The sequence below is a fragment of the Lissotriton vulgaris genome, chromosome 2_1, assembly GCF_964263255.1.
Source record: "Lissotriton vulgaris chromosome 2_1, aLisVul1.2, whole genome shotgun sequence".
Lineage (NCBI taxonomy): Eukaryota > Metazoa > Chordata > Amphibia > Caudata > Salamandridae > Lissotriton > Lissotriton vulgaris.
In genome coordinates this window covers 1,542,205,049-1,542,230,662 of record NC_141687.1, presented here as the reverse complement: position 1 = coordinate 1,542,230,662, position 25,614 = coordinate 1,542,205,049, and the positions used below count along the sequence as shown (strand labels likewise).

General features: G+C 44.7%; 1 protein-coding gene across 3 annotated transcripts in view; it reads right to left on the bottom strand.

The window, feature by feature from the left end:
- The window catches only part of CDON (cell adhesion associated, oncogene regulated), a 124,974-nt gene that overhangs the window by 1,536 nt on the left and 97,824 nt on the right, over positions 1 to 25,614 (bottom strand). For all 3 annotated transcript variants that reach the window (XM_086957410.1, XM_086957411.1, XM_086957412.1), the window contains exons 16-19: positions 25,196 to 25,414; positions 22,831 to 23,117; positions 10,697 to 10,776; positions 8,915 to 9,162 (exon numbers count right to left, since the gene is read on the bottom strand). In XM_086957410.1, coding sequence (XP_086813536.1) covers positions 8,915 to 9,162; positions 10,697 to 10,776; positions 22,831 to 23,117; positions 25,196 to 25,414 — 834 coding nt within the window. The remainder of the gene's footprint in view (positions 1 to 8,914; positions 9,163 to 10,696; positions 10,777 to 22,830; positions 23,118 to 25,195; positions 25,415 to 25,614) is intronic.

The window sequence follows — 25,614 nt, the reverse complement described above, 5'->3', positions numbered from 1 at the left end:
TTGCAGCATAGCAGGGTTCATCTGTGGAGCAAGCTGCAGTGACCTCCTCACGAGAGCCCTATTTTTTTTTTTTTTTTTTTACCAATTAAGCACTTCACATAATATGAAAACAGCAACAGAAACAAGGATGAGCTAATAAAAGTGCAGCAACGTTTTCTCTCTCCGATTCATTTATATTCCAGAACTGCTTGCACAAAAGCATAAAGAAGAGAACGTGCCAGCTCAGAAGGTAATTATTTTAATATCCATGCAAGGAGAAACAAGTCATTTGCAATCCAGAAGTATAACAAAAATGAAAATAGTTACTTGTCACAACAGTTTTATAGCTTGAAAACAGTAAGATTTACATGATGTGCAATTTTTGCCACCCAGTTATTGGGTCCGCAATGTCCTTTTGTAGAAATAAAAACAATTCTTTTGCCATAGACCATAGGGGAAGGCAGGCGCCAGTAGTACTCTGTGATGTCAAAGGCAAACTCAGAAAGTGCCAGTACGCGATCACTACACTCAGAGTCTTACACTGATACGTCTGTGTGGGGATGGAACATCTACTGAATGTATTGACAGCCACAAAGCTTCCCCTATATGCTGAGAAGGCATCCTACTTGGTCGAATAGCCAACAGACAAGAATTTGAAGTCCTGAAGAAAATAGGCAAGGAACAGAAAATGTTGGGGTAAACTACTCTATAGTAGTCGACTGGCCAGAGTGAGGGTACAAGTAGACCTGTTATTTGGCCTTTAGGCTGTGATAGGCCAGGACTGTCCCACTGCTATTTAACTATGCTTTGGAGGCACTGTCATGCAGAGTATGGGCGGGTTGGTTATTGTGCGGAGACAGGGGTTGGGTGCTGTGTGGGCTTATAAAATCTCACTATACAAGCGTCATTCTCCAGTACATTACAAACCCTCAACATTCCATCCAGAGAGTTCTACCCATATTTTCAATATATGTGAAGCATTTTCGTTTTATGGTAAGCTAATCAAAATCAACCAAGGTCCCTATAACAGACTGGAGCCCAACATCAAGCTTCACCTGCTCTTTACTAATAACCAGGCAAGGTTTCAAGTACTTAGGAATCCGTGTCTCGGTAACAGAGACTTTCTTTCAAATAACTGACCGCAAGCACTGACTCAATTCAAAGATGACAGCTCATTGGAGGATACTGTTGCCTTTCCATATGTGATGTGCTACACTGTACAAAATGATAACTCATCAGAAATTCTCACATATTGCGCAATACATAGGTGTGGGCTGCAGATAATTTTTTCAGTAAATTGGATCCTCTGCTACTCACCTTGTTATGGGATGGAAGTCATACAAAACTCCCCCTGACTGCTCTAAGTAGGGGAATATATCATGGAGCATTGCCCTCCCGGAAAGCCACAAATACTACTAGATATCGCAACTGGCTGTGGTGAACTAATACACCTCTGTGTCACAATCCAAGCCATCTTAAATGATCGACAGGGGGGGGTACATATAGCATAAAATATCTATATAGTTGCCAGAACCCCCAAAAAACAACAATACCTGCCTGGAAAATAACTATGTTCAAATTAGACTGAGTCAAACCTCTGACCAGCAACCCCACGACAAGGATAAGCTCTGTACTGCCCGGCCTTCTGAAAAGCTGAAATTATTTACAATATGGGACCAGGGTGTATTTCGAACACAAATGCAATCTGAGCCAAAAAGGAATAAATATGTTCGACCAGTTATAAAAAGATTTTGCTCCTGAAAAAAATGTTTATATTTATCTAAAAGTCAGCTATGCGCTTGTACCAGGAAATTTAAAAATGCTCATCCATCGAAATTAGGGCACTGTCCTGACATAAAAGCCAGCTTTCCGAATATACAAGGCACTTGTTAATAACTCACCCAGCGCACACCGTTTAAGGTCACAGTGGGAAGAAGATCAAGCCCTACTAACTCAGAATGTGAAGATGCATTCCTACACATTAGATCTGGGCTCGTCATGAGCCGTGGAACGCTCACATGCGGGGATAATTCCCCCGCTGTGCTGAGCGTTCCATTGCGCGGGCGGGCTCATGACGAGCCCAGGCTCGTCACCAGCACACGAGCACCGTGCTGCATGACGAGCCTGGGCTCGTCATCAGCACCGCGGCGCCGTGCGCGGCCTCCCTCCCCCGCGCCGTGGGGGAATTAGCCCCGCTGCAAAGGGGTTGAACTACAACATTAAAAAAAATCTTCACTCTAAATTCGATTAAATAACCAATGACCCCAGTTTGTAAGTTTTCTCGGAAAGGAGTTTATTTGAAAAATAGAGCAATGCCCCAAGTTGTAGTTGTGGGGATCTCCACTGGGTTAACAAGACGACCATGCTGTTCACAGTATTGGACGAGCAAATTTAGATGAAGCAGAATAAACTATTCTGTGACATAGGATTGTCAATTGCGCTCAGAGACATCACAAAGCTGTAGGATATCAAAGCAAGCCCTGTGATTGCACCAGATGTTCAAATATGGACTGGTGTATGGCTACAGAGAAGACTCTATATGCTGGTAAGGGATGTTCATGGAAAATGTGTGTCCAGTGGAAAAGTCAGCTGGGTATCAGCGGATGTCCCAGAAATCAACGGAAACGGAGTATCACTCGAAGCCCCATGATCGATCAATATGTGATACTGTTGGAGTCCTGATGTCTGCTGTTGTAGTTCTTTTATTTGTATTCTATAAATATTCTAATCACCAGATTCCTGACAGGCGCAGTAATGTTTCCCAGGACTCTCCGTGATTTTCATTCCTACACAATAAACTTTTATTTTTCTTTAATTTTTAAAGTTCACGCAACACATTTTTTTTAACCACAGGGTTTACTAAATAACTTCGTAAGCTTATAGATTAACATGAAAATTAGAAAGCACTTTTGTAGGAAAATCTATGTCTGTCTTGCTAACAACTGTTTCACTACATCTGCGGATAAGGTTGTTGCACCGTCAATGCCAGAATTTCCTTTATTATCCAGAGATAAGGTAACAATCAGAACGAAATGGTTACTTACCAGAAGGAATAGTTTTGCAGCTTGAAGAGTTTTCTGGATTCACATGGTGTGCATATGTTCCGTTATCTAGTGAATGCGTCTGGAAATAAGTCGTCTTTCTTCCTTTTTTTCCCCTTCTCTTGGGCATCGTCAACCACCATTTGGTCTTACGTCTGGTCTTGTGTGACGTCAGACGTATTCCCTGGATGCTCCTGTGCATGGTCACCATCTTCTAATTCTTTTTTCCCCCCATTGTGACCTTGGTATGAACCTTCCTCCTAGTTGAGGTGGGGTACACTCCACCTGTTTGTTCCTCACATTTACGTGCATGCAGTTGGATCACCTGTGAATCCTGAAAACACTTCAAGCTGTAAAACTACTCTTAGTGATAAGTAACTATTTTGTTTTGCAGCATGAACCATTTCCTGGATTCACATGCTCTTCATTAACTACATAGCAGAATTTGTGTCATTTTGGAGGGCGGGCTGAAATGTGTTTGAGTTTGAAAACAGATGCTGTAGCACTGTCCGACCTGTATTTCTTTATTTATCTGGATGTCCACACTGTAGTGTTTTGTGAAGGCGTGTGTGTCACTGAAGGGGACGTTTACTAGGAATGCTAGGGTTGCACTGTTATTCCATGTTGAGTGCACTTTGGGACATGACAAAGTTTTCCCTGCCCCTGGGTATCAGGTTTCCATTGTCTCTACTATTCATCGTGCAATGCTCCCCTTTGATACTGGGGTACCCTTGGTTGCCCTTGCATAGGAGCTAAAGAGTTTATTCTCTTTCCTTATTGTCCCTTTTCCAGTGGCTGTACCTTATCCATTTGGCTAGGCAGCACTTCCGTGTGCTCGGCCTCCTTCAATATTTCTATTGTTCCGTGGGGCAGGTTAAGGTGCCATGCCACTAGATTCAGTATGGCTGCTTCTGAGTGGCATATCCTCCCTCCTTCCATGGATGTATGTTGCAACCACACAATGCAGGAACAATGCGGTCTCAACAATGACTGCGTCTTTACCAAATATGTCATTATAACTAGATTCTTTGTAAAGGCATGATTGGTTAAGGCATATGCATGGTTATGGTCTGCCCCGGCCCTCGCTCTAACTCCTAAAATCCAGTCACCTGCCCTGAGCATGACCCCCCCCCAGAGCACTAAAATACATGCAAGCCACCCCGCCCTGAATCCTAAAAGTGGATCCCAGCCCTAAATACGAAGCCCATCACAGCCCAACCACGCCCGGACCATAAAACCTGGCTCCCAGACTTGAAATCGACCAGACTCCTTCGCCGCTAAGCTCAAATCTTTTACTCCAGAACTCAAACCCTACCCAGTCAGGCCCACTGTGGGGCAAGGAGTATGAGTGACATCTTTGAATGTTGGCCTTGTCCAGTACCATTGAGATCAAGGGAACTGGCAGAAAGGCACATGTAAATCTCCCTTACCAGTGTATTAACAGGGCATTCCCTTGGATTGATGGTGTGGAAACCTGGATGCAAAGTCTTGGCATTTTGCATTTCCTGGCTTGCGAAGAAGTCCATGCTTGGGGTGCTCCGGTGTGTGAACTGCCCCGTCCAGCACCTCTTGTTTAGTTTCCTACTCATGGGAGGCATTTTCTTGTCTGCTTATTCTGTCTGCTTCTGTGTTCCGCTCTACTGGGAGTTGTATTGCTACTAGAGTGGTGTTTCACTGGAGCACACACTTCCTCATCTTCTGTGCTAATTTTGACAGTGGGAATTAGTTTGCTAATCCCGGTTTGTTGAAGAAGAACACTGTCGTTCATTTGTCTGTCTGGATCAGCACTATCTGCCCCTTTATGTGTACTTGGAGGCCTTCAATGCTAGGAAGCCAGTTATGAGTTCCAGGGTGTTTATTTGCTACACCATGTTCCGAAGGACTCCAGAGACCTCAGACCTTTAGGTTGTCCATGTGCACTCCAAACCTCATAGTATGTCTGTTATTATGGTAACTGTGGGGGCTTGTAAGTTGAATGGTCTCCCTATCCCTCCATTTTCTGGGTTCTTCTTTTCCCGCTCCTTTTGAACTTTGCAGTGACAACCACTAGACCCGTCCAGCTCCCTGTGTTTTGTGACCATTTCTTGCAGACCCATTCCTGTGTGGGTCACATATGCAGTCTTGCCGGAGAATCCTTTAAGTCTATGGTGACCACGCAATTTCCCTTCCTTAGGAATGGCATTACCTCTTGAAGATATGTTGTTTTGAAATGTTGTGATAGTATTAACTTCTTTCGGTATCCAAGGTCTAGTATTGGTCTCAGTTAGGTCTGGTTTTGGTACTAGGAAGTACGCAAAGTAGATCTCTTTTTAGTGACCATCAAGGGATCTTCGAAATCCCTTAAAGAATGTGAATGTTGGTTTGTTGAGCATTTCGGCACAGGTTTCCTGTGGAGTCGAGCATGAGGTATCAAGATGGTGGGCAATGCCACTATTCCCAGTATTGGCATCATAGTCCTCATTGTTAACTGTGATGACTGGCAAAGGGGAATTTCCTCTTTAAAAGCAAGGAATATCTTTACAGATGGTATTGTAATGGCTTCCATCATGCTTATCTCTTCTTCCAGAAAATGATTTATCGGAGGTAGTTTGAAAAAGTATTTTTTTATATTTACTCAAAATGCAAATGGATATCATAACATGTTGACTTATTTCACACTGATCTCTGAATGTTGGTAAGATTTGCCCTTACAAAATAGTCCTTTAAATCTGGATACGCATGCATGGGTGCCTTAAACGTCCTGACATAATCAAGAGATAAGTTTGCAAAAGCCCTTTTGACCGATTTTTTGTCATAGGGTATAGTTATGAATTGGCAATTTTTCTCCTGCACTACACACTTAAGATATTTTCAATGGATTTGATGCATTGGGGTGTGAAAGTACACATCCTAGGTCCTGTTCAGGCAGACAATGCCCCATTTCTAGCAGTGGGATACCATCTTCTAAAAAGGTTGTTTTAAACCTCTGCGTGTTGAAGTAGTAGTTTAGATTCTCAAGCTGTATACTGGCCAGGGCTGGACTGAAGAACAAAAAGGAGCCCTAGCAAAGATGTTATGTTATGTTAAATAAGCTTGTAAAGCCCACGTACACCTAACGGTTTCATGGCGCTGGAGTCCAGGGAATGCTGCAGCAGTGAGGGGTTTAGTCATATGCCTGGCGGAACAGCCAGGTTTTTAACTGTTTCCTAAATTGCACGTAGGAAGTCAATGATCTAATTTCCACAGGGAGAGTTCCAGAATTGGGGGGCCAAGACCGCAAACCTCAGTTTCTTACATTCAAAGGACGAGATGACCAAACAATTCAGATGAGAGGACCTGAGGTCCCTAGAGGGGATGTAGCACTGAACCAGAGAGGATATAAATGCCAAACTGTTGCCATAGAGAGCTTTAAAGGTGATACACCCCAGATTAAATGCCCAGCATTTGGCTACTGGAAGCCAGTGTAGACTTTACAATAATGGCTTAACATGGTGCCATTTGGGATGGTGGTAGATTAATCTGGCCGCTTAGTTTTGCACCAGCTGCAGACGTTTTAGTTGATATGCCGGAATACCTGCATAAATTGAGTAGGCATAATCAATGCAGGAGATTACCAAAGCCAGGATGACTTGTGTCAGGGCTTCTGTAGTCAGAAATCTACTGATCTTTCAGATCCTTCACAACTGGAAGAAACAAGAGGAGACCACTGTCCCAATCTGGGCTTTCGCAGATGCTCAAACTAGCACCGCTCTCGTCCTTTCATCACTCTCTCTCCTTCCACCTGTTCTCGTTTTCTTTCCCTGCTCTGCTTTCGGTTTTTTCTATCTACCTCCCTCCCTTCCCTGCTCTGTTTCTCGCTCTCTCTTTGCTTTGCAAACCATTACCAGGCCTGCTGCAGGTTGTTTCGAGGAGCTGGGGAAAGTGACAGAGGCAGCAGCCCTGGGCTCTCAAAACTCGGACCTTTGTTCAGGCCCCCTTAAGAAATGCCCCGTTTGGCACTGGTTTTGGCTGAAGTGATACGTACAACCTTTTGTGTCAGGAAGAAAACAACATGCACACCCTGTCTTTGTTCGCCCCTGCTGGTACTTCTTCTATTGCCCATTTCTTAAGACTTGCACCTCCTCTGGATGGAGAGGCACACTATCTTGGCTGCATTATAATCTTTTCTGATTTAATGTGTGCAACATATCTGAATGAGCACGGTGAACACTCACTTGTCTGAGGTAATTTTTGCACATTTCGGGGGGTAAACATTTTGTGTTCCGTTACCCATTTGTGTGAAGAGGCTACACAACACTGCCAAATCATGCTACCGCTCTGGTTCTGCCCTCTATCCCTTCCACAAAAGGAACGGTGTGGTTGACCGCTTTGCTAGCACTGTTCATATTTGTTGCCTTTTTCAATTTTTTTCTCCATGGATAACTGAAATTCAAAACAAATGTGCAACATCAAATGGAATATCTATAATCCTGAACTTCTGGTTTCAAACCAGAAATTCTAACTTTTGCATGTCTTCTAAATGGAGTTCCTAAACTCCGCGGTTTACTGGCTTTATCAATCAAATCTAAAGATGATTCCAAACATATACTGGATATGATCATGTCCTTCTGAAGAGATTTCACTCTTTGAATTTCTTATTCTAGAAGGCCTTACAATATTATCGCACTCTTCCCGTTATTGATGAAGCCTTCTACTGAACTGTGCTGTCCATTATCAGCCACTATTCGGTACACCCCTTTCTACTTCCTCACCCACTCCATCTAGAAGCCTGCTGTTTGTCTGTTCTTGGTCACTGAACTACTGGGTTTAAGACAGATTTCAGAAATGTAATGGCTATACTAACTTAGAATTGTCCAGGTTAGTTAAAATGTAGTCTTCTTGGCCTCAGTGTCCCATGGTTCTTAAACACCTTTCAGCTTACACCTGCATAACAGTATGATTCATGAGCATCTGTGGAATGTGTCCACTAGGAAAAATAAATGTTCCTGATCCTCTTCCAGCTGAATCTCTTTACCTCAGCCACCCCATTCATACTGCTTGCGAACTAGAGAGGTTGCCCGGGGAGGTCTATATAGGTAGGCATTTGAAGTTTCCAATGTTTAATCCTCCTCTTCACTTTCCTTAAGTACAGAATGTTCATGTTTTTCATTGTAACGAGGCATACATACGTCTACGTGTTATTCCTTCCCATGAGTACTAAGTAAGGACAGTGCGCTTACATACGGTTTTTCTGCAGTGTCTTGCTCAGGCTCCTGTCTATCTCTTTGAGCTTAATGTTTCACTTAAGTGTTTATCTTATTGGACAAGAGACTGTATTTTAGCTGCAGGCTTACATTTTTAAGGCCATAAGTCTTTGACCTTTTCTCTTCCTCTGTATGAAATGTTGATGAATTCTGAGTCGTAAGTTCCTTGATGTCCTTTCAAACGTGCTTGTCCTAAGCTGTGTCATGGACTTTTCTTTTGTTTTCCTCTATCCTTACATTTTGACCGGAATTAGGTGGTGTTTTTTAAAGATGTATCCTTCCCAATGAGTTAATTATATATTTCGCTGCATGAGATCAGCTTAACGTTTGTAAAAGTGCTCACCCTACATAGGAATTTCTTTGTCTAGTGCATCTTTAAGCACTTCTAAATTCACGTGTTTTTCATCAACCAGCAAATACCATCATTTTAGGGAGGTGTAAGTTGAAAGAGTTTCACATTTTAGCACAGTATCTACATGTTTGGAGAATCTTAGACGGCTGTTGAACAAAAGGCTGTGAAATAAGCAATTTATCACACACTTATATAGATCTAGGGTTATATAAACCATGTGGTAGGTAGCACTTTGGATTATGTTGAAATTCAATGGTGTTACAGTGGTTTCAGAGAGCAGTTTATCAATTAATTTGCTCATGCAAATACATAGTACCCACCTTCGACACTGTCTGCATGTATGTGGTTTTGATTTTCATGGCAGCAGAAATTCTGCACAGGTCCTCGGTCTAGGTTATGATCAAGGTCTTCCTCGCCGCTACACTCAGACACCGAGGATGCCAGACACATGGGGACCATAACATGGTTTAGCTGCTTCATCTCCAAATTATCCTGTTGAAAGGATGCCACAATGGGCATAACCGGGAGGACGCTGCCAGGGAAAGTGCCATTGCTTTTCGTAAAACACCTGTGTATGGTAAAAGATAGATAACAATGCATCAGAGGATGAGATGTAATACACCTTTGTGGTCTTAATGAATGAATCAGAGTAAACATTCATACCAGCTACTAAAACACTTGCAGTTCAAACAACAACGCTTGCAGAACATTCTACGAAATGAGCTGCACAATAAACTCACTCAGACAGTTACCTTAATATCAGAGGCCAGTTCAACGTTATGAAATGCCTAAAATATTGGCATGTGCAAGTGAAGTAAACTTGTCAGCAGAGGAGAACAAATAAGGAAGTGTTAAAAAATTATCAACACTGAAACTAGCAGATTCAAATGGCGAGATGACATTTCTGCAGGACAATCAGTTTGGGGATGCCAATAAGAAAACTGACGAACAACCAATGACAGTTCCTGCCGCTTTCCGGGAGTCAATAGCTTAATTTAAGTCACCTCATCAGAGAAAGTCACAGCCAGAGCAGAGTTCAAAATCACAATTACAATGTGGGTGAAAGACTAATGAACGTGTATCCTATTCATAAGAACCTTATTAAGAGCGACGGTTTGATAATAAACTGTGACTGAAGGAAAGGAAAACCTCAGCTCTGTAAATTGATGCCGTTTTTGCTATTATGAATGGCGTATAATTAATTACACATACTTTGGGTATCCTGGCAAGTAACTGGCTGTGGCATTTTGTAGGCTTTGCAGTTTATTAAAGTATTGGTGCTGCATGTTAAAAAACAGACCATGACAATAGTCAATTTGAGCTATAACCAAGGATGTAGCCACAGTTCTTCACTGGACTGGTTTGCTCATCTGGCAACATGACAGTGAATTGTCTTTTCTCCTCGACGATGGAACGCTTGCGCAGAAATGTGCTCGAGCTGCGGACAGTAGGCCTCTCTCATGTACTCTCCCCCTTCCATCTCAGAAAGCAAAGTTCAGAATCTGACAGCACCACTACTATCCATTAAATCAACCAACACACTGGTGTGGGGTTGTGAGCTCTAGGTTGGGAAGCGATTCATCTATGGAAGAGTTAAACATTTGCTTTCTTCAGATGGATACTATTTATAAAACGCTGCACACGAGTTCTAGACTATGTATATATATTAATAGCAAAAATGGTATGGAATACTACACCAACAATCACCAAACCTCGCTTTTGTAATGTTATCTGCATTTCAGGTCGGTATAAATTTGATTAACCATAGTCAAAAATATGAAATGTTATGAGCTAATAAAAAGGGGCTTTCAATTGGCAATACAATTTAACCTCAACTATACAAGTGCCATAACAGTATATAATAATAAAAGATGTAAAGAGGCATGCACACGCATGTAGAACATTTGAATTGTTTGGCGAGCCGTGAAGAGAGTAATTTTCAATGTTCTCTTTCGGATACATACACAGACTGTATGCCTTGAGAGCAAAGAATTATTTTGTTTGCATCAGGATGTCTATTATTAAAAGCACTTCCTATTCACACATTTGTCTTCATCTCAAGAGAAAACCTCTCACAAAGTGGTAGATTCCTTGCTACTGACCTGTTATTATTCCGGCAATTTCTACAGTTGATGCACACAGAAGGGTCAGTCTGCGGGACAGGTGAATACATCCCGCCACCCTGCGAAAACAGAAATAAGGCTTTGAAGCGGAATCCTTGCATTAATGACCCTCTTCAGAATTTGATTCCGGCTAGCCTCTAGATAAGCAATTTAAATACGGAAGCCACAGCTGTATTTAAACACAGCTAAAAGAGAAAAACAATATCACAAGATTGTCAATATCAGTAAAAACCATAGAACACAACTTGTGTATAAAAATAGGCTTTGGTTCATACAGTCTCAGTTTTCTTTAACTAAACAATCAAATCACACAATGTCCAATTCCGAGTCGGTGCGTCCTTTCTGAAGCAGTATTGAACAAGGCCGAACACGTGGTGGGAATGGGTGTTTCATACTAATGAGGGAAATCACAACTAAGTGAGAACCTCAAGGCTCAACCAATGGAGGACAGCTTCTCATTTCCACTAGCGGCATCTTGCTCCGTGTATCTTTTTTCACTATAAATATTTAATACATTAACTAATTAAAGAGAGCAAGCTGTCGGGGGTGAAGAAAATGAAAACTCAGTGTTCGAATGATTTGGTCTAAATGATGCGGGAAGGTTGGGAGGAAAGAAAAAGAAAGAAAAGCAGACAAGCCATGATAGAAGCCAATTAAAATCACAGCATCCCAAGAGGCAGGAGAAGGGGATTGTAAACAGAAAAATATGGAAAAGAGATGCAAAGTTTTATTCAGAGTCGGGTTGTGCGAGGTCAGCTGGGTTGCAATGCCAGAACAGAAAGGAATTCAAAGGACGGAAATTCTCCAAACAAGCCATACTGGCATTCGGAGGATCCACAGCGGCAACATATGCGATGATTGAAAAGTGATTATAAGCAGCGTGTGTGGGAAGGGAAGTACTTTTAAGCTAATCAAAAACATGAAAGCCGACCTTAAATATATATTTCTTCCAGGCAGGGGAGTCAGCAAAACTGAGCACATGGCCAAAAAAACAGGTGGATCACCAGAAAAATCTGAAATGTGACCAAGGTGAACTTAGAAGGGCCAACACGGAGGGGGAGTCAGTGTGGACTGACACCTGCAGGAGAGGAGTTGAGAAAAGAGTTGATAAAGGCAGAAGGAAAAGATAGTGGTTAACCACATGCGCGCTAGCGCAATTTTGCTTCTATGCTGAGATTTTCAAAACCGCATGTTATGTGACGAGCTGGGGTCGTCATCAGTGTTTGAGGAGGCTACACCATGACGAGCCCAGCTCGTCATCAGCCTCGAAGGGGTTAAAGGACGAATTCAGCTCTGCCCCATCTTGGTTCACTGCCTGGCTAATCCAGGTAGGCTGTTAGCCAATGATTTGGGAGGGGCATAACTTTGAGAAGGCTTTGCCTTGCATCTTTCTCACCAGTGATAAATCTGGTCTCCTCAGCATGTGGCATGAGGTGACCGATCATTGCCACCTCCAGTAACACATGTAGTGCATATTGCAAAGCACTCTAGCCTACTGATCAGTACCAGCAAACTACCTAAATTCTTGAAAATGGAGCTGAAATTGTGGTGTTCAGCTATTAAGAATATGTAAACTGATAACCACCATAGGACGGATCAAAAAGCAAACAACCAACACCACCATGTCTTCATGCATCTGCTCAGACGAGGCCAAACTTATCTCGTGAACTTGCATGTGGAGATCTTGATTGTGGACTTCATGAACATTTAAAAAGGTATCATTTGTCGGCAGGCGCCTGTCACCACACTGATCAAGAAGCTCAGAACACGATGGGAGAAAAAGACTGTACTGATCACTTCAGAAAATGAGGTGGGACACGATACTTCAAGCACATGCTAGAAAAGAGGGCAAATGGACAACGGTGCTGCCTTTCCGCCGTGGCCCTCAGTGCTGAAATTGCTTACATGAGACCAGCCGAGGTCTCTTGAGAAGGAAAAGGCTCAAGTCAAAACATGCTATCTCATTTAGTTGAAAGGAATATGGCCTTGCAGACCAGACTTGGAGGTAGTAATATGCAAAAAGCATACATGATAAAACCTAGAAAATTTAATTTATTGCATATTTATTCTATGGCTCCTTTACATGAAACCTTTTCAACTATTCTGTTTAAAAAGAATCAAGGTTATTGGGTTGCCTCTATTTAAAAGAGAATCTTTAAAGAGAAAGAAAGAAAAAAAAGAGTGCTCATGACAGAAACATTTCTCCTATGACCCTTCATTAATAGTTCGTATTTCAAGTAATTATCACCTTTGCCACTTTTAAGTGTATTTAATTTGACAGTGGAGATCACAACTGATGGCAAATAAATATTTTTTAGATCATACACTAAAAGAATGGTGTTCCATGAAATAATAGTTACATTACAAATGTGTACAGCACTTTGTCTAGACTGTACGAAGTTCGTTTATAACAAAAAAAGGTTATTACAGTATAAGTGTGATTTAACCATGTAATACCCATAGTAACACACTCGCAAAATCATGTATGAACACAGAAAAGTGGCCAGACAAGGAAATTGGAAACTGCATGGAAGCAAATCTACGTGAAGCCATGCCCAATTACATCAGCTTGTTTCACTGGATTTAGAACGAGATGTTTACGCAGATGTGGTAATTAAACTCAACTGGCTTGGGGGAGGAGGGGGGGGGGTGATTTATTTAAAATGTTCTTTGGCCTTTGGCATAAAACGACGAGGATCGGTGCCCAGATTACCGCATGCAGTACTGCTGAGGCAAGCTAGGCTGGTGTTACTATGGGCAGTGTTGTTTCAAACAGACGCAAAACGAGTGGGAGTAAAGCACTTTGTGGTTCGACATGACCAAAAAAAGTCTTACGATGCTACAAATGGCTGTACTCAAAATCATTTGCAGTTGTTCATCTCCTGGATATACCTTTTGGGTGATTTTTAGACTAACACTTGAGGTCAGTGGTAAGGGGACTCTCATACGTGCACTTATCTTACTTGAACAAGGGTGGCTCTGAAAGATTGAAAGAAATGTGACCCTTTCTCCGAGCTGCTACAGAAGATACATTGTTTCCTATGAGCCATTCACATGACCCATCTCCTCATTATTAGAGGTCCCCTGGGGCTGTATTACAGTAAGTGCCCTGGGGGCACAACTGACATTTGCACCGGCTTTGAGCGCCCCCGGGGCACTTTGGTATTACAAAAGGGGGCGCAGACACTTGTGTGTCTCCTTCAGAAATACCGATAGCGCTGGTGTACAAAAAGCGCCAGCGCCACCTTCAGGGAATGTTTCCTCATTTGCATAGGGGTGTGCCCTAAACAAATGAAGGCATTCCTTTGCCTCTGCGCCCATACCGTATTACAGACGTGAGCGCAGAGGCAATGAAGCTCTCAGGGGGAGCACTCACAGTCACTGAGAGAAGCCCTCTGGAAAGGGAAAAGGGGGTCCATAGAACCCCCAGACATCCTTTTGCAGGCGGGTGCAGTCACTGACTGCACCTGCCTACAAGGGGATCTCTAACCACCTGTAAAAGTGCAGGCAGGTGCAGCCTGCACTGTGAAAACACAGAGCGACTGCAAGCAGACGCTCTGTGTTTTCACATGAATGCGCTGCCCCAGGGGATCCTGCTAGGATCAGAGTGATCAGGTCTGAATGCTCTCATATACCCCAAGGAGTGTCATGCTTCATCATAGGGTGCTCCTCGTCAAGTCAATACTGCAATACTCAATGTTATTTTTTGTGTGGAGATATTTCTTACTTATGGCGTATGATGAGTGCAAGTGAGGGAGAATATAAGGAGTAGGGTGATACACGAGTTAAAAGAGTCTAGGAGGTACCAAAGGGAGCTTAAGAGAGGTCTCCACTGACACAATAACATGAAAACTATTGTTAGTGGTAGTGTACCAAAAATAGCTTAGTGAGTGTTGAACTGGGCCAACATGTTTCATGCCTGAAGGGTCAGTGGCATTTCGTCAGGACCCGGTATTTTCTACGCCACACAAGGAAGGTACCTAATCAGTAAGCATTGGTTTCCCATCTTTAATACTAGTAAAATATGGCACATGCTGCAGTGCAGGAAGTAGAGGGATCCAACACAAAATTTGAGTGACTGGACACCTTAGAGGAGGCAGAGGTATGCGCCTTTGCTGCAGGGAAAGTGAGCCGTGCAGTACATTGCCGACCTCTAGGTCACTAAGCTATCACCTTACTCCTTATATTCTCCCTCACTTGCACTCATCGTACGGCATAAGATCTCTGCAAAAGAGCCCTTACTGAGGGGCAAGCTGAGTATTGCAGTGCTGACTCGACAAGGAGCGCCCTATGATGAAGCATGATACTCCTTGGGGTGGGTGAGGGCATTCAGCTCTGATCACTCAAACCCCTGCGGTATCTGAGCAATCACCTCTACTGATCGCCAGGTAACAACCACCCACCCTTCGCCTTCCCTTCAAGGAGGACTTGCACCCTCACAGTCCATTAATATTGGTTTGGGAGCAGGGGTGCTGGACCTAGCGAAACAGCTCCATGGCTCTCCTTTGATTAGTATATCACTGTACTTACAGGAAAAGGAATTCCCTTGAACAGAACTATACAGCATTTGGCAAGAACAATCAAAACCTAAATCACAGAAAATCATACATAGGTTGACAACTGAATAAACGCTTTGAAGACAGAAGTACTTTGGCGCCAAGATTTTATGCAATAGCCTGGATAGTGATTTAACCTTATAACTGAAAAACACAGACTCGTCTGGGCTGTGTCGCTGCGTGTTGTGATAAGGAGCCGACAATACAGCGTGTCTCCACAACACTAATATTCTACTTGTGAACACACCCCATTCAGGCCCCATACCACTTGAAGAGAAGATTTTAATAATTTCATACAAAGGTTCAGCCTTCTCACCAGTTTCAAGGGGATCAATAGAAACAACTACGCACCCTAACAATAGGCCAGAGGTTTCCATCAAGTGTATTGAGCTACCATTCTACAACTTAAGGAACGTCTGCCTGGTAACGGCTCTTTCTCTTTAAACATCTTGGGGAAACTATACGACCCCTTGGTTACGACAGACATTGTGTTAGTCTTAAAAAAGGTGGCTAAAATCAAGAAAACCCACCGAAACGCGTTGACGCTTTCTAAACGATTAGTTTCTTACCTGTCGGTGTAGTTTTGCAGCTTGATGATCTTTCTGGATTCACTATGCTGTGCATTATTCCGCGGTCTTGTGGTTGGGTCCGGATTCGTAGTCTTTTCTCTCTTTTTTTTTTTTTTTTTTTGTGTCCCAGGTGGGCGTCGGCGTCACCCTTCCTTGGGTGTATTTCCGGTGACGTCGGCATGCTTCCTGCGGAAGCTCCCATCCCTGGGCGCCATCTTCGGATTCTTTTTTCCGTGTTTCCTCCGTTTCCGAAGTGATGGCAATGTTCTATGTAGGTGAATTTTCCTTAACCGCCTTGTATGTAAAATCCATTTTATCTATTCATCTTCTCTTTTCTCTTCTTTTTTTTTTTTTTTTTTTTGACCACCCCTTTTCTCTCCAGCCTCATCTTTCTGGCGGAGGTGGGTGGGTTCGCTAGTGAATCCAGAAAGATCATCAAGCTGCAAAACTACACCGACAGGTAAGAAACTAATCGTTTTGCAGCGTGAATCTTTCTGGATTCACTATGCTGTGCATAGATTTTGTAGCGGTTTCTCATTTCCGTGGCGGCTGGGTGGAAGATGAGTTCTGGTTTCTGAATATGTGCTGGAGCACCTTTTGTCCGACTTGCGCTTCCTTGTTCATCTGCACATCCACGCAGTAGTGTTTTGTGAACGTGTGCACTGAAGCCCATGTTGCCGCCAGGCATATGTCCTGTATGGGCGTGTTAGCCAGGAAGGCTATTGTGGCCCCCTTCTTCCTAGTGGAGTGTGCACGCACTCCCTCGTCTAGTTCCTGTCCTGCCCTGTTGTGGCAGAGCTGAATCGTATGTGCTATCCATCGTGCAATAGTGTTCTTCGTTACTGCTTTGCCCATGTAATTTTTGGCGAATGACACAAAGAACTGTTTCGTTTTCCTGTGCTGCTTTGTCCTTTCAATGTAATGCATGACCGCCCTTCTGGCGTCCAAGGTGTGCAGAGCTCGCTCAGCGCTATTGGTTGGTTTTTGGAAAAAAGTCGGTATCTGTATGGACTGGTTCATGTGGAACCTGGAGACCACCTTCGGCATGAAGTGTGGGTCCGTCCTCATCACAACCCTATCACTATGTATTTGTATGTAGGGCTCCTGTAGTGTCAGCGCTTGTAGTTCGCTTACCCTGCGTAATGACGTTATAGCAACTAGGAAGGCTGTTTTCATGGTTAGCATCTTTAAGGAGGCCCTGTGCAGTGGTTCAAAGGGCTCCTTCATGAGTTCCGTGAGAACTATGTTCAAGTTCCATGCTGGTGGTGGCACCCGCTTTGGCGGTGCGATCCTCTTCGCTCCTTCCAGGAACCTCTTGACAACCTGGGATGTGAAGAAGCTTCTGCCCATCTCACCCCTTGTGTAGGCTACTATAGCCGCTAAGTGAACCCTCAAGGAGGATGAACTGAGTTTTTTGTCCAGCAAGTGTGTCAGGTATCGCAGCACTGTGGAGTCTTTCTTCATCTTCTTGTGAAGTTGTTCACGTTTGCACCACATCGTGTATCTTTTCCACTTTGCGATATAGCACCGCCGTGTGCTCGGCCTCCGTGCCTCGCGAAGGACCCTGAGGGTGCTCTCTGGCAGTCTCAAATGTGCAAACTCTATGTCCTCAGGAGCCATGCTACTAGGCTCATGGTCTCTGGCTCTGGGTGCAGCACCTCCCCGTTCTGCATGGAGAGCAGGTCCTTTCTTCTGCCGAATCTGTGGGGTGCACTCTGTGACATCTCCATGATCTGCGAGTACCATGTCTGCCTCGCCCACTGTGGCGCGACCAGTATCAGGGTCATCTTGCTCGCTCTGCATTTGCTCAGTACTCGGTGTATCAGTGGTATCGGGGGGAAAGCGTAGGCAAATCTCCCGGACCAATCTATCCATAGGGCATTCCCAAGGGACCCCTCTTCGGGTAGTCTGGATGCGAAGTACTGGCATTTCGCATTCTGGCGTGTTGCAAACAGGTCCACTGATGGCGTTCCCCACCTGTTGAATAACCACCTCGTTTCCTGAGCATTGAGCTCCCACTCGTGGGATGCCGATGTCTGTCTGCTCAGCCAGTCTGCCTGAATGTTCTCTTTCCCTGGTAGGTGTATGGCTAGCAGGTCTATCTGTAGTGGGATGGCCCATCTCCATATCTCCTGTGCCAGTGTTGAAAGCGTTGATGACTGTGTTCCACCCTGCTTGTTGATGTAGAACATCGCTGTGGTGTTGTCCGTCTGCAGTAACACCCTTTGTTTGTACAGTCTTGTCTGGAAGGCTTTCAGTGCCAGGAAGATTGTCTTCAATTCTAGGTAATTGATATGCTTTGTCGCATCTGCTGGCGTCCACAGTCCTCTCACATTGAGCTCCTCCATGTGAGCGCCCCATCCCTTCAGGGATGCGTCCGTGGTGATGGTCACAGTCGGAGTTGGGGGTGTTAGAGGTTTTCCCATTGTTAGGTTTTCCCAGTTCCACCATGTCATCTCCCTTTGCACTGCGTGCGTCACCACCACAAGATCCTCCCAACTGCCTGACGCCTGTGACCACTGTTCCTGGAGCCACTCTTGCATGGGTCTCATGTGTAGCCGCACATTCGGCACCAGGTGGATGCATGATGCCATCATCCCCATGATCTTGCTCGCAGTCCTCGCTGTCCGAGCTTGCCCCTTCCGGTAGAGGCGAGTTTCCTTGACCAGTGCCCTTGCTCTCTTCTCGCTGGGGAACACCTTGGCCTCCACGGTGTTGATCACCGCCCCCAGGAAGGTTTTCACTTGCTCCGGTTCCATTGACGATTTTTCCCAATGGACGGAGAACCCCAGGTTTATGAGCGTGCTCGTCACTGTCTGTGCGTGGTGTTTGCACCTTTGGTACGAACTCGCCTTCACCAACCAGTCGTCTAGATAAGGGTATACGTGTATCCCCTGTCTTCGTAGGTGTGCAGCAACTGCTGCGAGGCACTTCGTGAATACCCTTGGTGCTGATTTGAGTCCGAAGGCCAGCGTTGTGAACTGGTAGTGGCCTCCCCAGATTGTGAACCTGAGCATATGCTTGTGCTTTTTGTTCATTGGTATGTGCAAGTAGGCGTCCTTGAGGTCTATCGTGACCATGAAGTCTCCGACCTGCAGTTGCGGTAGCACCTCCTGCAGGGAGGTCATTTTGAATTTCTGTGTTCTTATGAATTTGTTGAGGAACCTCAGGTCTAGGATGGGTCTCATCTTGTCGTCTACTTTTGGTACCAGGAAGTACGTCGAGTAGACCCCCTTGTTCCTTTCCTTGAATGGGACTCGCTCTATGGCCTGTTTTTGCAGAAGTTCCTTTACCTCTTCCTGAAGCCTCGCCAGCTGGTCTCCTGCTGGTGGTCTTCCCCTTGGTTTCCTGCTTGTTGGCCTTTTCTCCAATTCCAGGCAATACCCGAATTGGATAATGTTTAGGATCCATTTGTCTGATGTGATTTCTCTCCATTCCTGGAGGTAAAATTGCAATCTTCCTCCCACTGGTGACATGTGGTCGTAGGTGTTCTGATTGTCTCGACCCCTTGGTACGTGGTGCCCCCCGGGGTCCTTTACATGGCTGGGCACCCAGAGTTCTGTGGAGTCACTTCGAGGAGGGCTGCTGTCCCCCTCTCCTATTCTGGCCACGTCCGTTTCTCCCTCGAAAGGACTGACCTCTTGGTTGGTACTGCCAGGACTGCTTCTGTTGACCTTGATGTCCCTGTGAGTCTGTCTGTTGCGTTTGCTGGAAAGCCTGGTGTGATGTACCAGGTTGGTTTCCACCTCTCCCGCCGGGCCTCCGTGACGGGGTGCCTCTTCTGTTGCCTCTGAATTGCAACGCCCCCATAGACCTTGCCGTCTCATTATCCTTCTTGAGTTGGCTGAGTTTCTCGTCCACAGTTGCCCCGAAGAGCGTTTCGCCGTTGAACGGAGTGTTGAGGATACTGTGCTGCACCTCGGGTTTGAACCCTGAAATCCTGAGCCAGGCGTGTCTCCTTTCTGTGACACCCATCATCATCAGCCTGCTGGCAGTGTCTGCTCCGTCCAGGGCTGTCTTAAGGCAAGAATTTGCCGCATTTTTCCCCTCTTCGACCAACATCTCGGCCTTCTGCCTGGCCTCCTGGGGTAGGTCCTTCACCAAGTGCCCCAGGCCGTCCAAGATCTGGTACATGTGCCTGTTCATAAGAGCGTTGGAGTTAGCCATGCGCCAGTGGGTCGCAGCATTCCGTTCGATCCTTCTGCCCACCAGATCCATCCTCTTGCTCTCCTTATCCGGTGGTGGGCCCGAGGTAGTGGATACGTTGGCCCTCTTCCTAGCCGTGGCCGTGATAATGGAGTCTGCGGAGACCTCGCCTCGAATGTAGGCCGGGTCCTTCGTGGAGTGTTTGTATTTTTTCTCTGTTCTAGGGGTTACCGCCTTGCATGTTGCGGGCTCCTTGAATGCTTCTTGTCCCTGAGCCAAGACGCTCTCGAGCATTGGGAGGAACTGGCTCCTTGTCTGTGTTGGGAGCAAAGTCTCGAGCAGGAAGTCTGCTTTCTGCTTTTCCTCGTCGAGCTTTAGCTTAAATGCCGCTGCGGCAGACTGTATCGCCGAATTGTATGCCCCGATGTCGTCAGGCGGCGAGGGCCTCGAGGGGTATGTGTCGACCGCCTCCTCCGGGCTCTCGGTGTCGATATCCAGGTAATCCTGTTCGTTGGGGTCAGAGGTGGCCGACTCGGCGTCCAACCTACTGCCCTCCTCCTCGTCATAGCCGTAATCCTCGTAGGGATTCTCCTCATCTCCCTGGTCGTCGACCATCTCGGCGACCGGCCCATGTGTATCGACGAGTTCTTCTTCCTCTTCTACCAGATCTAGCACAACGTGCTTGGTCTTGTGTGGGATTGTAAAGGCACTCATCTCGGCGTCGAAATCCTTTTTTCGCTGCAAGATGCTCGCCATCTCGGCCTCCAAACGCCGTCTTTTCTTTTCCCTTTCGGCCGCGTTCTCGGCCTCGGAACGCTCGGCCCCTCTCTTCGTCACCTGGCTCGGCGGCGAGACTCCCGGCGTCGAATGTTTGGACGTCGAACCTTGTTTCGGGTCCTTGGATGTCGTCAAAGTTTTCGGGTCTTTCTCCCTCGACGCCGATCGGTCCCTTTCGGAGACGATCTTCTGCGCCTTCTGCTGTTCAACGGCTCTGCCCCTTTCGGAGGCGATCTTCGGAGCCTTCTGCTGTTCAACAGCTCTCGGCGCCAGGGACTCCTTCTCCGAGGATCCGCTGGGCCTGTGTGTGGTCGCGGACTGCAGATGTCGCTGCGTCGGAGCCTTCGGGGTCTGGCCCTCGTTCTTTCGAGACTCAGGGTCTCTCGTGCTCTTGTGGGACGTCGAGTCTCCTACCTTATCAGGCGTCTTCTTTGAATCGGTCTCTACGACCGTGTAGCTGTCGTCTTCGGCGGCAGCGTTGTCCTCTTCCTCTGAGGACATCCCCAGGTCGTACAGCGAAGGCGTCGGGGCTTTTCCTCCGAGGGTGGCGTGTGCTACCCTCTGACTCTTCCTCACACGAAGGGTCTTCGCGGCGAAGACGGAGCAGGCGTTGCAGTCTTCGGTTCTGTGGTCCACCGGTAGGCAAAGGTTGCACACCGGGTGCTGATCTTTCTGCGCGTACTTGTGTCTGCAATTCGGGCAGAACTTGAACGGCGTGTTGTCCATCCTCGAGCGTTTCAGGCCTCCCTGACCGCGTGGACGTCGATGATCGTCGAAGTTCTCGACGTTCTCTCCTTCTTCTCTCTTCGCCAATGGCCTGCGAAGTCTTCCTTGGTCTTCTTCCTTCAATTTCTTCTCGAACTTCTCTCTTTGCAGTACTTTCTCCAAAAATGTCTGGAGCCCAACGGGAACGATCCAGACCCGACCGCGGAAAAAAGAATCTGAAGATGGCGCCCAGGGATGGGAGCTTCCGCAGGAAGCATGCCGACGTCACCGGAAATACACCCAAGGAAGGGTGACGCCGACGCCCACCTGGGACACAAAAAAAAAAAAAAAAAGAGAGAAAAGACTACGAATCCGGACCCAACCACAAGACCGCGGAATAATGCACAGCATAGTGAATCCAGAAAGATTCACGCTGCAAAAGTTGTATAATTCAAGACTCCCTCATCGTTGTCGATACACTGATGATTTTTATATACAACATTGATGTGAATATGTAGGAGTCCGAATATACTATTTGTATTGTACAATTTTTATGTCTTACTGTCTCTGTCTCTTTCACCAATTATGCGGGTCATAATTGAATGTTATGTATTTCATGTGTTGTATTGAATTGGTTTTTATTTAAAATCTTTCAACTGTTTTTAGCTCAAGAATTTATTGTATTGTAGTGCATTTTTTATTGTATGTATACATAATAAATTGTGATTCCTCCTTTTATTCAGTTGTCAACCTATGCTGTCAACCTATGCATGATTTTCTGTGATTTAGGTTTTGATTTTTCTTGCCAAATGCTGTATAGTCCTGTTCAAGGCAATTCCTTTACCTGGTTGTTCAACCCTATTTCCCTTGATTAGTTTAAGGGGTACCTCTCCTTTTCTCAAGTATCACTGTACTTAGACATCTCAATTAACACAGTAATCTATATAGTCCAGCATCCATTTACCAAGCAGCAAACTTTTTTGTTGTTGTTTTAATGGACATGCTTTAAAGATGGAACTATTAAACTGGTGCACAGACGCCCTACTGCAATAAACTTCCAATTTAATTTGCACTAATATCATACGGTTAGCATTAATTAGACACTTACTTAAGCAATCAAAGACAATTATTTTGAAATAATGATTTGCTTTCTACTCCCCAAGAACTTTTTTTATATTAACAGAGAGTGGAGCTGGTAACCTTACCCACAGCTGTCCCATCTGCAGAAGCATACTTTGTTCCTTCTACATTAACATGCCCTCTGATATATCCTATTCTGAGCTTTTTATCATGCAAATGACAAAGCCCTACGACTGAAAAAGTATGAGCGGAATCAAATCCGTGAAGCAATTTGACTTACATTCAGCAAGTGCTGAGGCTGTTCATATTCTACGTGAGTGCCTGCCAGCGAGCTGGAGTGCCCTGGGTAATGCCCAGGTCCGCCATTTATCCTTCCATTCAGGGTCCCATTAACACCATTGGGGATCTTGTGATGAAGGTGTGGGCAGCCATTGCTGAAGTTGCCATTGCTGATGTAGTTTCCGTGAATGCTGCCATTAATGCGGCTGGTCCCAGGCAGCGTGGTGTACTCTACCATCTGTCCGTTCATGTCGGTGTCCTGGTAGATGTATCCAGGAGGGTCATACTCTGCAAGGACAGAAAGTAGTACCGGTCATTTGCGTTGATGATGAGAGAAGCGGTTGTACAGTGCAAGATACAAAAGTGACAGCCTGATAAATCAGAGAGTTGGGGCAGAGCACAATACATACTCTTCGCTTTCAGTTCTATGGACTACAGTAGAACCGGGACTATGGATAATGCAAAATGTTGTTAATTGAGGGGCCTATTTAAAATGTCAAGAGTTGGAAAATGGTCAAATATTTAGCAAGCTGTATTTTTTGGACAGTGCAAAATATGGAAAAATAAATGTGTAGCAAACGATATTGTAAGAGATTCTACTGGATTGTGAAAAAAAGAAAGGGCAATTTCAGAAATTCTTTGTGATAAAATTTTACTGTGCATGGTCATTCTGATTTATAATGGTGTTCACTAAGCTTTATTTTCTTTGAACGCTGCAAGATTCCACATCAAGGAAGGCTGGCAATGTTTATGACCAGTGGGAATAATTTTAAACTGCAATATAAAACGTGGACACAGATAAACGAGGTCTCCGTGCTGAATTGCTAGCAGAGATAGTAGTAGGTTTGTATTTGTGAGTAAAGCTGCCAGATCACTCCATGATAACAGGACGCCATACTTCAAGTCCTGGACAAAGGCCAAGAGACTGGAGAGGTTACCAAAGATATACGGCTGTAAAAAAATACTTGAAACATTTTTGGACGCAACATTTTACAGACAAGTCAAGAGAAACACATTGTAGCTCTAGAGAGTTCTATATGAAAGAATACTGTGGTTATTCCTTTTTCCATTTTTTATAACAAATTCTTTGAATATATGGCCTAGTGTGCAAAATTGAACCCACTGCTATGACATGACATTTTAAAACTACACTAACTTAAAAACAGGAGGAAAAAAGGAGAGCAATCGGGGCATAGAAGCTGCAAAAGCTGTGCTGCACAAAAAAACGCATCATGACCTTGAAGTTAACAGAGATCAAAGTTGTTCGCCACACAAAAAGTGCTCTTCATTATGGCAGGGAGTCGATGAAGGTGCTGAGTCAAGATTTTCTCAACTCAATGGGTGCCAGAGACTGAGGTAGTGTGGATATTCCAAATTTAAAACACGCACTGGTAAAGGTAATGGGTCTGGCTCTTCTTGCCAGTCCTTTGGCAGTGTCGATGCTTGTTCTGTTGTGTGAAAGTTTTGGCAAAACTTTATTTTTGGGGAAGTTACTATAGTAGTCCCTCGCAATGAAGGTAACTACTTTGTGCATGAGTTTGGCTCCTTATGAAAGAGCAGAATACAGTTACTCAAAGTGAAGTTAGTCAATGACTGCAGTGGATTGTATGTTGCAGTGGGCGGAAAAATAATCTAAATGACCCAAAAGACCAATGGAAGAAGAGGGTTTGCGGTAAGCCCCGTAATATATTACACATTATTTTTGTAAAATCAAAAGGTCTTGGCTAACACCAGATCTAAACATGGGGAAGGCTAATCCAAATATATAATATTGAGAAAAAAAATAACATTTTATAAAATAATAATTAATCAATGAATGGATGAGACAAATCAAGGCCTCAAAATATCTGATCTAGAACTCTTTCCAATCAAAGACATGGGCTGAGGTGGCTTTAGTGAGGCTCGGTGTTCCATAAAGTAATTAAAGCAATTTGCATTAAATTTGTTCGTTTGTTGTCCAATAGCTTACAGCGGTGTGGATCAAAACGGTATGCTTCATTAACTTAACTCGGTATCTACCCCCATTGGTGAAAGATCTTCACAACCTCTATGGAGGCAGTCTTTAGATTAACCTATTTGACCACTTTAGGAAGGGTTTGGGGATGTGTACTGTTTTGAAGTTCCAACCTCGAGTGTTCATCTGAAGTCAAAGAGGATTGTATCCACACAGACGCGGAGGATATCCACGTGGTAAACTCACATGCATCTAAATTAATTTCCATTACAATCAATCGTTAGCGTGGAAGTCTGGCATGGACCTTCCCTCCGATCTTCCTTCCCTTTTCCACCACAGCTTTTATTATCTAAAAAAATCCTAAGGTATAATCAAACAGAATAAAGGACAGTGTAAAATAACAAACGCTTACTCTGCATCATGTTTTGCTGACGGTTCTTCCACAAACACATGGCAATGAAAACGATGAGAATAAGGACCATTACACCCAGGACACAACCCACAATCAAGTACAGCATGTCGCTGCTTCTTGCAATGGCATTCGAAGCATCCGCGGGTCTTCCACCCCCAGAGGTGGGTGGGGTACTCTGGTCCTCCACTGGATATTCAGATGACCCATGGACACGCTTTGCTGCAGGGGAATGGAAACAAGAGGCACTTTTAATCCAGAAGCAAAAAATTATCAGCTACACACTCGTGATTTGTAAATATTTGCAGAACTCTCATAAACAAGATACATTAGCAAAAGAAGTGGAACTTAAAGTGGTAGCAAAAGTGTTAGCGTTGTCATCAGCGATGGAGAATGGAAATAGTGTTTTTGTCTGTGGCTGT